Genomic DNA, 15,077 nt, shown 5'->3' with positions numbered 1-15,077 from the left:
GACAGTCTCAACACCTGCATCTTTGCATCCACTTTGCATGGAGACCGAGGTGCCCTTCGCAAATACATACATTAATAAATTAACAATGAACAAATCATTTAATCCTGACCGCCGTGTGCCCTTGCAATTGTGATCTGGTGTTCTGAAGCAATTTTGCCATTGGTAATTATTTCGATAAAGTCCTCAGTTACTTGCTAAGTGTCAGGCTAATTTTCGTATTGTTTTCGCTTGGCTAATTCCGTCTGACCCCGGGTCGCCCACAGTAACCGTGTCTCTCGTGGAGACTCCGAGTGGTCCTCCCGTTCAAATAGATGGAAAGTGTCTGTCATTACCCGTGGACAAAAGCCTCCACGTTTGCAGCTAACAACCTCCCAAAAGCAGCCACACCGTTCACCCAAGCGCAAGAAAAACTCATTTAGTGATGTCTTTTGTTTTTTCCATTCATAGGAACTTGTAGGGTTGACTGGTGTCAAGTTTGTCAGGTGTTGGATGTTTTCAACTGCCACTCTTTTCACACATGATGATATGGTGACTCTATCAGCAACTGGGCTTCGTTCGCCTCATGTCTCGCCTTTCTGATAACCTTTATGTGCAGACCCTTTCAACGTAATGTTAATGAGAAAATTCCCCTGTTACTGTGGACTAGACTATTTTTAATGCTCATGGCTACTAAGGTCACTTTCCTGTTAGCATCAACATTGTCATTAGTTGAACCTGAGCGATGAATGGACCAGGAGCTGTTTGTATTGTAGGTACTGCCCAATCCAATTAAATGGAGGGTTCTTAGGGACTGACAATGATGGCAGAACAGTGCAGTGTTGTTGAGGAAGGCTTCTGAGGATTTGACTGAAAACTATATCAGATGATAGTTCATTAAGAAAAACTCTACTTGATAGATGATTAGAAAATAGGTGAAAGTCAAAAGTTTGGTCCAGGTGGAAGCCTCAGTTATGAAATGCTTTTAAATAAATTTGCTTTCTTCTCTGTTATGCTTTTTAGTACTACTATTACTTTATTAATGTTTTAGCTGCTTCTAACCTACAACATTTTCCCTCCAAATTAATATCTATTTTGAGGTGAAAAAAATTTATGAAACTCAAACCAAATGAAAACTGGTCAATAGTTCTGTGCCAGTGGCTGATAAAATGGCATTTTACCAATGGTTTATGCCATTCAAAGTAAGGGAAGCATAATATATTAAGCGTGCAGATGTACTGCTACTATTGTGATGTTGCCAAGTGACAATACAACTCCGAGTCAGGCTCTAATCTGACTCAGAGCCCAGTGGTGTAAGAGCCTCTGCGGTAGGTAGTTTCACTTCGGCTTGACATATAATTTAGTCTAACTCTAGTGCACTGTCCAACCTGGTTTAAAATGTGGTCAGTGGGGCAGGGTCCCTTGAACCTCCTGCATACTTTGTAAACTTACACCAAGTTATTTTAATATTGCGAATGCAGATGCACCTGCTCAGGCTCTCCAAACATTTAAAATTTACAGCTGGGAGCAAAGCTCTGCCCATGTGTATCAGCTTACTTCAGTCGTACCTCCCAGCCTGTGACCTCTAAGAAAGACAAGAGCAGCAATATCAAGGGAACACCAGCACTCCCAAGTTCCCCTTCAAGTCATATATCATCCTGACTTGACATATATCACCATTCCTTCATTGTTGTTGGGTAAAAATCCTGGAATTCCCTACCTGCCACCATCATGGGAAGGACTACAGTGATTCAAAGAGAAGGCCCGCCACCACCTTCTTAGGCAGTTAGGGATGGTCATTAAATATGACCTTGATAGTGTTACCCACATCCAGTGAACAAATATAGTAAAAAGCATGTATGCACAGAGCTCTTGCCTTTAGTCTCATTTACCACTTTCAGATATGTAGCTTCCATCCATGGGGATTTATTGGTTTTGAGTCCTTGAGCTTTTTTAGGATGTCTGTGAATGTGATGTTGAATCATTAAGTTTACTTGTAGGACCTCCTTTGATGGGTCCACAGTCTCAGGATACGGGGTAGGACATTTAGGACTGAGATGAGGATAAATTTCTTCACTCAGAGAGTGGTGAACCTGTGGAATTCTCTACCACAGAAGGCTGTGGTGGCTAAGTCACTGAATATATTTAAGAAGGAGCTAGATAGATTCTTAGACACAAAAGCCATCAAGGGATATGGGGAGAGAGCGGGAATATGGTATAGAAACATAGAAAATAGGAGCAAGAGTAGGCCATTCGGCCCTTTGGGCCTGCTCCGCCATTCAAAATGATCATGGCTGATCATCTAATTCAGTACCCTGTTCCTGCTTTTCCCTATATCCCTTGATCCCTTTAGCATTAAGAAATATATCTATTTCAATTATTGAGATAGAGGATCAGCCATGATCATATTGAATGGCGGAACAGACTCGAAAGGCCGAATGGCCTTCTCCTGCTCCTATTGTCTATGTTTCTATGATGCTTGTTACTGATGCCTTCTCTAATAATTAATTCCAGGAAGTAATAATTTAATACGTTAACTTCTTTTAGTTAATCCTCAGCTTCAACTCTAATTCCTTAAGGGGGTCTACATTCTTCTTAAATTATCCTCTTACTATTACATATTAAATGGAACTGCATAAAATTTACAACATGGAAACATGTTATTTGGCCCAACAGCTATATATGTTTTTTTTTTAAATCTTGACAGTTGCTTGTATTTTTATTTAATATGGTCTTCTGGGCTTACTCCTCTCTCCACTCAACTTCTCTCGCCCTCCCACCTCCTCTTCGCCTCAAGGGTTACCAACCCTTTTGGATTGTTCTGGAGTCTCAAGGAATTAAAGATTCATCTCCCATACTCTACTGTGAGCAACCTGAGAAAAAAAATCATAGGGGATTAAAAATGGAGATGGGAAAAAAGGCTGTTTGACTAACAGTCAAGAATCATCCAATCTGGTAACAATGAGTGCTTTCCAAGTGGCATGGGAAGGCAGTTCGCTGCGAGAATGTATGTATCAGGCAACCAACGGCTCGAGCGTGTGGGTAGTTGGAGGCGGAAGATCATTTGATGAAACCTCCCAGAATACATCCAATCAGTTGACAACCCTATTCCCCTCCCCTCCTTCTTCCACCTCCCCTCCCCATCACTTCTACTTACCCCTTGCATCCCAATTCCCTGCCCCCTTTACCATCTCCATTCCTGCTCTTTCCCCTTTTCTCCCTCAGCCTCCCTCTCTCCCTTACCTACTTTCCCCTTCCCTCCCCTCCTCTTTCCTCTGCCTACCCCTCCCCCTCCCCAAGCTTTTCCTCCCTTCTCCTCCCCCCTCCATCTCGCTTAACCTTCCCCTCCCCCTTCACCTGCCACAAATCCGATCTGCCAGGGCTTACTGTTGTGGCTGGTTGCTGCATTGCAGGCGCTTCCCCCGGGCTGCAACCCAAATCCGACGTTAGCTGGTGGACTTCGATTCTCTCCGCTCCCTCACATCGTTCACCTGACGAAGGAGGAAGCCTCCGAAAGCTTGTGAATTTAAAATAAAATTGCTGGACTATAACTTGGTGTTGTAAAATTGTTTACAATTGTCCCTCCATGGCCGCTCACTCTCCTCCAGCCACCTACAATAGCTTTCCCCTCTCCGCTCCCCCAGAATGTAACTTTCCTCTAACTTTCTCCTCACTCCCAACTCTACCTTCTTCCTCGCGTCTTAACTTCGAACCCTGCTCTACCTTCTCCCCTCGACCTCTGAATTTATCTGCCGTCATCCTTGATCCTAATCTCTAAGCGTGCTCTAAACTCCCCCGGCCTCGAACCCTTCTCTACTTTCCGTCTCCACACTGCTCTACCTTTCGCATTATAGCCTCTTGTGCCTTCAGAACAGCAGTCCTCCCTCAATCCAGGTCCAATCATCCTCCACTCTCTAACCCCGCTTGACCTCTGTAGCCCACATGGTTTTGGCTCACGGTGTCACGGGAAATCCACACGTTATACACAGTAAGTGGTGTGACATTTGTGAATAAGGAAGTTCCCCATCGTGCTCCCCAGGTACCATTGGGAGGAGACAGCAGAAGGGTCTACTCTGCCGTTTCATTGCAGTCGAGATTTAATAATTAATTTATCCACTTTCGACAGGAAAGGAGTGTCTAGCCTTTTTGACGAGAAGTCAGCAACCATACCAAGGCGCAAAGGGCTGCACGAGAAACAATCTTTAAACCAACTGGAGGAAGACAGGACATACGGTAGAACCCCCGAGCAGGTGCTGTTTTTATAATACCATCTCACCATATTATGTGGGAAGAGGGAACTAACGTGTCAGAGTATTATTTACATATCAACCTTTATTAAGATTTACTCACCAGTTTTAGAAGCAGATATCATTTTAATTGAAAGTGTTCCATTTATCTTGATCCATAATTAATGTCCTTGTTTAAACGTAACACAATAGGGAACATAATGACACCTCATTGTTATTGATGGGTTATTGCCTGACAGTCGCCAAGAGATGATCATTCACAGTCTCAATATGTGCAGTGCTTTTGATAACAAAACCTCAACCATGAGAACAAAACCATATGTTTACTGATACAGTACTGGACTGAACTGGGTTGGGTTGGCGTTTGTTCAGAAACGTTCTCCAAAAGGTCATACTCAAGGGTTTAACTTGACAATGTCGATTTTGTTTTTTCACCACAGCTCTTCGGGATTATTAAAACCCTGTTAAATAAACAGTACCAAGAAGTTGAGAAAGAATTTGAAGAGCTGGATGAAATTAATTCGCGGCGGCTCAACCACGAAACAATGTACCGGCTTCTGAAACGGTAATTTATGTGTATGTGTTGAGGGGATAGGCTGGCGAGATGGAAATATTAATTCTCCAAATCGTAAGAGTACCATTCAAAAGCCGCGTGGAGTGTTCTAGAACTCTTTGCTAAACACATCGCTCAATTTAAAGTAATGTTACTGCTTTATTTTCAAACGTTCCCCCTCCTGTCTGCCTTTTATTTTCTCTCCTCTTCCCTACCAGGTTTGATATTTGCCCAGAAGTAACTCGTGGCGAGATTCGCAGGCTTTGGGAAACGCTGATCACGAACCAGGATAAAACGTTGGATTTCCTGGAGTTCGTGAGACATTTCGGCCACTCTCCTAAATCCGCCTGTTTCCCCAATGCCAAAATCAGCCCTCCGAAAAAAGGAGACTGCAATTTAAGAATGCGCTCTAAAAACCTCAACTGTGCGTCCGACATCCTGGTAGACAGTGTTCGTGCTAAAGTGAGGATCTTGGCTTTCGATTCAATTACAGACTCCTCCCGTATAAATATCTATACCAATATATATATATATATATATAATGCAACGTTGTTAAGCCAAGTTGACATTGTTGATTTAACTTTTACAACTTCCAGGTTGACTACTTGTGGGACGATCTTAGGAAACAATTTCAGGAGCTTGACCTTTACCGCACCGGCTTTGTCAGCAAAGAAGAGTTTAAAGATATCTTGACCGAGCTGTGTATGCATTTAAATGAATACGAGTGTGAAATGCTGGCAAAGAAATTCGAAATCAATGGAGATGGTCGGTAAGGTCAACGGCGTTCACTCTCATCCACCCACTGAATTAGAGCTCGTAGTTACCGAGAGAGAGGTGGTGGTGGTGGCGGTGGGACACATGGAGACAATAAAATCTAACATATTTCGGAGCTAAGACGCTTCGAGTGGATTTTTAGTTGTCCAGGAAGTTAAACATTGCATTGAAAGAGCTGACAAGGTTAAGTAAGGCGGGCCTTGGAGGGGGCCTGCAGACTGGCAGCAAATGTAAACAGTGCGGCGTCGTCCCCAAGATTGAAAATGGAGCAGGCAAATTAAAAAGCCTGAAAGAACATAGAATTACATTGAATTACAGCACAGAAACTGGCCATTCCGCCCAACCGATGTGCCGGTGTTTATGCTCCACACGAGCCTCCTCCCACTCTATTTACTTCATCTCCCCCTGTCAACATATCCTTCTATTCCTTTCTCCCTCATAGTACAATGCAGAGTCAGACTGCTGATCTGGCTCCCTGTTTAGACACCAAATTGAGGATTACGCGAAGCAGAAACCGCTTTGCTGCAATACTAAACTTGTTGGGTGAATTATTTAAAAACTGGTACTTACCTATCTTCTTGGAGCCCCAAATTGAAACAAGTGCTGATGGTGAACCCAATCTGACCAGCATAATGGCACCATTATACTAAAGCTAGCAGTCTGAGACAGATAACTACCTAGTGAGACAGCAGACCCAAGTTAAACTATTGACTCTGCTTAGGAAACAAAGGAACAGGAGTAGGCCATTCAGCCTCTCGAGCCTGTTCCGCCATTCAGTTAGATCATGGCTGATCTGTATCTTAACTCCATCTACCCACCTTGGTTCCATAACTCTTAATGCCCTTGCCTAACAAAAATCAGCTTAGCTTATTAGTTTGGGAAAGCATAACTCCATGTATGTGTCCAGAGCTGTGCTCAACAGTAGAGAAATGTCAGTTCAATTTTCATGTTAACAAAGAGTGACCGTCAACTTCATTGAATCATAGAAGTTACAACATGGAAACAGGCCCTTCGGCCCAACATGTCCATGTTGCCCAGTTTATACCACTAAGCTAGTCCCAATTGCCTGCACTTGGCCCATATCCCTCTATACCCATCTTACCCATGTAACTGTCCAAATGCTTTTTAAAAGACAAAATTGTACCCGCCTCTACTACTGCCTCTGGCAGCTCGTTCCAGACACTCACCACCCTTTGAGTGAAAAAATTGCCCCTCTGGACCCTTTTGTATCTCTCCCCTCTCACCTTCAATCTATGCCCCCTCGTTATAGACTCCCCTACCTTTGGGAAAAGATTTTGACTATCTACCTTATCTATGCCCCTCATTATTTTATAGACTTCTATAAGATCACCCCTTAACCTCCTACTCTCCAGGGAAAAAAGTCCCAGTCTATCTAACCTCTTCCTATAAGTCAAACCATCAAGTCCCGGTAGCATCCTAGTAAATCTTTTCTGCACTCTTTCTAGTTTAATAATATCCTTTCTATAATAGGGTGACCAGAACTGTACACAGTATTCCAAGTGTGGCCTTATTAATGTCTTGTACAACTTCAACAAGACATCCCAACTCCTGTATTCAATGTTCTGACCAATGAAACCAAGCATGCCGAATGCCTTCTTCACCACCCTATCCACCTGTGACTCCACTTTCAAGGAGCTATGAACCTGTACTCCTAGATCTCTTTGTTCTATAACTCTCCCCAACGCCCTACCATTAACGGAGTAGGTCCTGGCCCGAGTCGATCGACCAAAATGCATCACCTCACATTTATCTAAATTAAACTCCATCTGCCATTCATCGGCCCACTGGCCCAATTTATCAAGATCCCGTTGCAATCCTAGATAACCTTCTTCACTGTCCACAATGCCACCAATCTTGGTGTCATCTGCAAACTTACTAACCATGCCTCCTAAATTCTCATCCAAATCATTAATATAAATAACAAATAACAGCGGACCCAGCACCGATCCCTGAGGCACACCGCTGGTCACAGGCCTCCAGTCTGAAAAACAACCCTCTACAACCACCCTCTGTCTTCTGTCGTCAAGCCAATTTTGTATCCAATTGGCTACCTCACCTTGGATCCCGTGAGATTTAACCTTATGTAACAACCTACCATGCGGTACCTTGTCAAAGGCTTTGCTGAAGTCCATGTAGACCACGTCTACTGCACAGCCCTCATCTATCTTCTTGGTTACCCCTTCAAAAAACTCAATCAAATTCGTGAGACATGATTTTCCACTCACAAAACCATGCTGACTGTTCCTAATCAGTCCCTGCCTCTCCAAATGCCTGTACATCCTGTCCCTCAGAATACCCTCTAACAACTTACCCACTACAGATGTCAGGCTCACCGGTCTGTAGTTCCCAGGCTTTTCCCTGCCGCCCTTCTTAAACAAAGGCACAACATTTGCTACCCTCCAATCTTCAGGCACCTCACCTGTAGCGGTGGATGATTCAAATATCTCTGCTAGGGGACCCGCAATTTCCTCCCTAACCTCCCATAACGTCCTGGGATACATTTCATCAGGTCCCGGAGATTTATCTACCTTGATGCGCATTAAGACTTCCAGCACCTCCCTCTCTGTAATATGTACACTCCTCAAGACATCACTATTTATTTCCCCTAACATCCATGCCTTTCTCAACCGTAAATACCGATGTGAAATATTCATTCAGGATCTCACCCATCTCTTGTGGTTCTGCACATAGATGACCTTGTTGATCCTTAACTTCTTGCTACTATTGAAAAAAGAATGAAACTTTAAAAGTTCAAAGGACTGCGTGAGAACTTTTTAAACTTGGCTTTGCAGTTATGCTGCATCCAGAGTGAAGCCTTCAAAAGGGAGCTGGACCAATTATTGGCTGGGGCAGAGATCACATCTTACAAAAAGTAACTGATTTAAAAATTAATGTAAGTATGGTTAATGTGGTCTGGAGTGGTTTCGATCGCCTGAGGGGATCAGAGAGGAATTTTCCATTTTTTTTGTCCCTGGGTTTCTTTTTCTGGATTTTTGCCTCTCGCAGGAGATTGCACAGCTGCAAGGGGATAGGAAGTGCTTAGTCACGATGCTCCAGGCTTCATGAAGGTGGAGCAAGCTTGATGGACCAGCTGGTTTTTTTCCTGCCGATCATTTTCGTATGTTCATATGCTCGTAAGCCAAAAATGTAGAAGCTGAAACTGCTTAACAGCAATACAAAATAGGTAGTATAGCTGGTATTAATGTGATTTGGTTAGTTTCTGACACTATCTACCTAATCTGCAGTAGGAACAGATCTCTAAGTCTTAATTCCAATCTAACCCATCACATCTTTCGAAATGACCTTTTCCTGAGAGAGGATTAGGTAGTGTAATAGTGTACTGGACCAGCAACCACCATGTAAATTGTGAAATTGAATTCAATACATCTGGTCATTTGTGAACTAGTACGACCATGGAAGTGGTTTTGTTATAAGATTGGTTCACTAATGGCCTTCAGGTAAGGGTAACTATCACCCTTACCCAGTCTGACCTACACGTGACTACAGTCCCACACGATGTGCTTGACTCTTAATACCCTCAGGGCAACTAGGGATGGGCAATTAATGCTGCTTTGCCAGTGTTGCCCACATCCCAAGAGCAAAATTTTAAAAAATGATTTAATCACAATCATGGGCTATTTTCCAAATCCCCATGTTGATCACCTGAGTACTTTCAAATCCAATCGCTGGCTGAAGTGATTGAATTCAAATCCCTATTCTTTGGGTGACAACTGTTACCAGATGCAAAGAAAAATAAGGATCTATAGAGTCACTTGTACCAATAATAAAGTAGTGAATGGTGCTGAAGAACCAGAGGGATTTAGTGGTACTGATACACAAATCACTAAAAGTAGCGACGCAGGTTAATAAGACCATAGAAAAGGCAAACCAAACACTGGGGTTCATTTCTAGAAGGATAGAATTGAAAAGTAGAGAAGTTATACTAAACTTGTACAGAACCTTGGTTAGACCACACTTGGAGCACTGCGAACGGTTCCAGTCTCCCGGTCTCCACACTATAAAAAGGATATAGAGGCACTGGTGAAGATGCAAAAAAGATTTACTAGGATGATACCAGAACTGAGAGGTTATACCTATCAGGAAAGATTGAATAGGCTGGGGCTCTTTTCTCTAGAAAAAAGACTGAGGGGTGACCTAATAGAGGTCTTTAAGTATATGAAAGGGTTTGATAGGGTAGATATAGAGAAGATGTTTCCACTTGCAGGTGAGACCAGAACTAGTGGCCATAAATATAAGATAGTCACTAATAAATCCAATAGGGAATTCAGGAGAAACTTCTTCACTCAGAGAGTGGTAAGAATGTGGAACTCGCTACCACAAGCAATAGTTCAGGCGACTAGCACAGGTGCATTTAAGGGGAAACTAGATAAACACATGAGGGCGAAGGAAATAGAAGGGTATGTTGATAGGGTTAGATGAAGAAGGCTCGTGAGTAGAATTAACACCGGCATGGATCTGTTGGGCCAAATGGCCTGTTTCTGTGCTGTACATTCTTTGTAATTCTTTGTAACAATGCGCTATAAAATCAGTACATTGTATCGCTACTTAATTGTTATTTTCAACGTTTTGAAATCAACTATAGGAGATACAACAATTTATTTGGATATTTAAAATATGTGAAAATAGCTTCCTTTTTAAAGTAAAATATCCACCGACTGCTCATTCTCTTGTCAACTTGACTGCCAGGGTTTCCTACCTAGAGTTCTTGGAGCCATTTGCAATGCGCAGGCAACAATGGCGAGAGGGAAGCAACATGGTGGCGGTGCTGCAGCATCCTAACACTCACCTTGCAGCACAACAGACTGACCATCACAGCACAGGGCTGGACACCATCACAACAAGGCTCCGGCGAAAGGTAATCTACACAAATCGCAGGGAGATCGGTCGTGATAATATACACATTGAACAGTTACAGTTACCCGTGGGTCGGATATATGGGGATTTATGTCTTATATAACTGCATAGCAAAATATACCTTTCCATGGAGGAATTAAAGGGGGCTATGCAATTGAAAGTGGGGGTTTTGGGGGCACCGCAGCATGAAGATGGCAGTAGAAGATGGCATAAGACACTAAGCACTGAGATGTAAGAACCGCCGGGGAGGCCGCTTGATTTCTCAAAGCGTGCGGTATGAATCCAGTCCGATTAGGAGATGAAGTATCATTTTGGATCGCAGATTGTCAGTGACGGCCAATGCAGAGAAATGAATAAACGAGGGAGGGGCAGCGTGCTGAAACACTCAATTAAAGCCAATGAGCGATCTGGGCCATTGAGACGTGTAGATAGTCTTAAAGCTAAATGATGATATAACATGTACAGTGTATGGACCGCCTAGATCTTTGAGTCTTGCATTCAAATTAGCAGAAGGCAGGGATGGCTTGAAGATTTGAAAATAAGAATGTAAGGAATAGGAGCAGGAGTAGACCATACTGCCCCTCGAGCCTGCTCCTCCATTCAATCAGATCATGGCTGATCTTCAACCTCTACTCCACTTTCCTGCCTGATCCCCATATCCCATGATTCCCCTAGAGAACAAAAAGTCTATCTATCTCAGCCATGAATATATTCAAGGACTCAGCACCCACAGCCCTCTGGGGTAGAGAATTCCAAAGATTCACAACCCTCTGAGTGAAGAAATTCCTCCTCATCTCAGTCTTAAATGGCCGACCCCTTATCCTGCGACCATGCCCTCTAGTTCTAGACACTCCAGTCAGGGGAAACAACCTCTCACCCCCTACCCTGTCAAGCCCACTCAGAATCTTATATGTTTCAATTAAATCACCGCTCATTCTTTTTTTTTATTCGTTCATGGGATGTGGGTGTCGCTGGCAAGGCCGGCATTTATTGCCCATTCCTAATTGCCCTTGAGAAGGTGGTGGTGAGCTGCCTTCTTGAACTGCTGCAGTCCGTATGGTGAAGGTTCTCCCACTGTGCTGTTAGAAAGGGAGTTCCAGGAAATTGACCCAGCGATGACGAAGGAACGGCGATATATTTCCAAGTCGGGATGATGTGTGACTTGGAGGGGAACGTGCAGATGGTGTTGTTCTCATGTGCCTGCTGCTCTTGTCCTTCTAGGTGGTAGAGGTCGCGGGTTTGGGAGGTGCTATCAAAGAAGCCTTGGCGAGTTGCTGCAGTGCATCCTGTGGATAGTACATATTGCAGCCACAGTGCGCTGGTGGTAAAAGGAGTGAATGTTTAGGGTGGTGGATGGAGTGCCAATCAAGCAGGCTGCTTTGTCCTGGATGGTGTCGAGCTTCTTGAGTGTTGTTAGAGCTGCACTCATCCAGGCAAGTGGAGAGTATTCCATCACACTCCTGACTTGTGCCTTGTCGATGGTGGAAAGGCTTTGGGGAGTCAGGAGGTGAGTCACTCGCCGCAGAATACCCAGCTGTTGTAGCCACAGTATTTATATGGCTGGTCCAGTTAAGTTTCTGGTCAATGGTGACCCCCAGGATGTTGATGGTGGGGGATTCGGCGATGGTAATGCCGTTGAATGTCAAGCGGAGGTGGTTAGACACTCTCTTGTTGGAGATAGTCATTGCCTGGCACTTGTCTGGTGTGAATGTTACTTGCCACTTATCAGCCCAAGCCTGGATGTTGTCCAGGTCTTGTTGCATGCGGGCACGGACTGCTTCATTATCTGAGGGGTTGCGAATGGAACTGAACACTGTGCAATCATCAGCGAAAATCCCCATTTCTGACCTTATGATGGAGGGAAGGTCATTGATGAAGCCGCTGAAGATGGTTGGGCCTAGAACACTGCCCTAAGGAACTCCTGCATCAATGTCCTGGGGCTGAGATGATTGGCCTACAACAACCACTACCATCTTCCTTTATGCTAGGTATGACTCCAGCCACTGGAGAGTTTTCCCCCTTATTCCCATTGACTTCAATTTTACTAGGGCTCCTTGGTGCCACACTCGGTCAAATGCTACCTTGATGTCAAGGGCAGTCACTCTCACCTCACCTCTGGAATTCAGCTCCTTTGTCCATGTTTGGACCAAGGCTGTAATGAGGTCTGGAGCCGAGTGGTCCTGGCGGAACCCAAATTGAGCATCGGTGAGCAGGTTATTGGTGAGTAAGTGCCACTTGATAGCACTGTCGACGACACCTTCCATCACTTTGCTGATGATTGAGAGTAGACTGATGGGGTGATAATTGGCTGGATTGGATTTGTCCTGCTTTTTGTGGACAGGACATACATGGGCAATTTTCCACATTGTCGGATCGATGCCAGTGTTGTAGCTGTACTGGAACAGGAACAATCTGGCTAGAGGCGCAGCTAGTTCTGGAGCACAAGTCTTCAGCACTACAGCCAGGATGTTTTCGGGGCCCATAGCCTTTGCTGTTTCCTAAACTGCAGAGAGTATAGGCCCATTCTACTCAACCTCTCCTCATAGGACAGCCCTCTCATCCCATAAATTAATTTAATGAACCTTCGTTGCACCGCCTCTAAGGCAAGTATATCCTTCCTTAGATAAGGAGACCAAAACTGTTCGCAGTGCTCCAGGTGAGGTCTCACCAAAGCCCTGTACAATTGTAGTAAAACTTCCTTACTCTTGTACTCCAACCCCCTTACAATAAAGGCCAACATGCCATTTACCTTCCTAATTGCTTGCTGTACCTACATGCTAACTTTTTGTGTTTCTTGTACCAGGAAACCCAAGTCTCTCTGGATACCAACATTTAATAGTTTCTCACCATTTAAAAAAATATTCTGTTTTTCTATTCCTCCTACCGAAGTGAATAACCTCACATTTCCCCACATTATACTCCATCTGTCATCTTCTTGCCCACTCATTTAACCTGTCGGTATCCCTTTGCAGACACTTTGTGTCCTCCTCACAGTTTACTTTCCCATCCAGCTTTGTATCATCAGTAAACTTGTTTACATTATACTCGGTCCCTTCATCCAAGTCATTAATATAGATTGTAAATCATAGAGTCATAGAAAGGTTACAGCACAGAAGGTGGCCATTCGGCCCATTGAGTCCATGCCGGCTGAGGCCCAAGCACTGATCCTTGCAGTACCCCACTAGTTACAGCCTGCCAACCTGAAAAAGACCCGTTTATCTCTACTCTCTGTTTTCTGTCCATCAACCAATCCTGAATCCATGCAAATATGTTACCCCCAATCCCACGAGCCCTTATCTTGGGTAACAACCTTTTATGTGGCACCTTATCGAATGCCTTTTGACAATCCAAATATAGGACATTTACTGGTTCCCCTTTATCTACGCTACTAGTTACATCCTCAAAAAATTCTAATAAATTTGTCAAACATGATTTCCCTTTCATAAAACTATATTGATTCTGCCTAATCATATTATGATGTTCTAAGTGCCCTGTTACCACTTTCTTAATAATGGATTCCAGCATTTTCCCGAGGACTGATGTCAGGATTTTGGACCCCCTCTATCAGGGGTGTGGTCATGTCTATCAGAAACTACTAATGCAGCACCATGGGAATCCAAAGGTTTTAACTCAAATTGAACTCTCTCCTTCCCTTGTCTTCTGTAGCTGCAGGGTGAGTGGAAACCCTTACGCAGAGCCTTTAAGAAGTTGGACAACACCAGCAGCGGTTACCTGTCGCTGCCGGAGTTTCGCGCCGTACTGAAACTCTGCAATCTGCTGCTGAACGAGAATGAAGTTTACCACATCATGTCGAAATTCGATGAAAACATGGAAGGCAAAATCGACTACAAAAAATTTCTGGAAGAGACCTACAAAAAAGAGAGATGTCCTCAGGACGTCCCAAAGCGTTTCAGGGCCAATGAAATTGTCACTATTGTGAAGTAGAATTTGCGCACAGCAAGGTCCCACAAGTAGCAATGCCCAGATAATGTGGTTTAGTGATGTTGGTTGAGATCTCCTCAAATCACAAGCGCAATTTTAAGAACATTGCTTCCGTGTTTCCCGAATGAAGAAAGTTAATGGTCCTATAAGCACAACAGCCTCTTTGTCATATTCAGGTTTAGAGATGTAGAGAAAGCGTTGCTGGGTTTTATAACAAGCGAGTGTCCTTCCAAAACTAGGACAGTTATTGAAATACAGTAACAGATCGAATTGAAATTTGCATTTTTAATGTAGGATGCAAGGCTGGAACACCGCCCAGTATAAATCCACCTCTTGTTCCAAACTCTGATGGATCATCAATTTTTACCAAGAACCAATCATTTATGCGAGTCCTAAGTGTCTGAACATCCTTTGATATATGTTACTGTTTCGTTATATGAGTTGTTTTTCTAGTTTGATCTGCAATATTTTAGATATAAAGTAAAGAAACATTTATAGATTTTGTTTGCGTTTTCCTTAGAATGCTCAGTAACAATAACCCGGGTTCTGTTCATTACAGAATGCTCAGTAACAATAACCCCGGGTTCTGTTCATCACAGAATGCTCAGTAACAATAACCCCGGGTTCTGTTCATCACAGAATGCTCAGTAACAATAACCCCGGGTTCTGTTCATCACAGAATGCTCAGT

At 43.6% G+C, this 15,077-nt stretch overlaps 1 protein-coding gene across 1 annotated transcript in view; it reads left to right on the top strand.

Annotated features, from left to right (window-relative positions):
* Positions 1–14,823, top strand: part of si:ch211-197n1.2 (EF-hand calcium-binding domain-containing protein 6) — an 81,139-nt gene extending 66,316 nt beyond the window's left edge. Inside the window, exons 13-18 of the mRNA XM_067982133.1 lie at positions 4,103–4,226; positions 4,664–4,788; positions 4,995–5,238; positions 5,373–5,545; positions 10,279–10,447; positions 14,113–14,823. Of these exons, the coding sequence (XP_067838234.1) occupies positions 4,103–4,226; positions 4,664–4,788; positions 4,995–5,238; positions 5,373–5,545; positions 10,279–10,447; positions 14,113–14,391 (1,114 nt within the window). The 3' untranslated portion in view covers positions 14,392–14,823. The remainder of the gene's footprint in view (positions 1–4,102; positions 4,227–4,663; positions 4,789–4,994; positions 5,239–5,372; positions 5,546–10,278; positions 10,448–14,112) is intronic.
* Positions 14,824–15,077: the final 254 nt, after the last annotated feature.

Source organism: Heptranchias perlo, chromosome 4 (genome assembly GCF_035084215.1).
Source record: "Heptranchias perlo isolate sHepPer1 chromosome 4, sHepPer1.hap1, whole genome shotgun sequence".
Lineage (NCBI taxonomy): Eukaryota > Metazoa > Chordata > Chondrichthyes > Hexanchiformes > Hexanchidae > Heptranchias > Heptranchias perlo.
The sequence above is the reverse complement of the archived record's forward strand: the minus strand, read 5'-3'. Positions and strand labels throughout refer to the sequence as shown.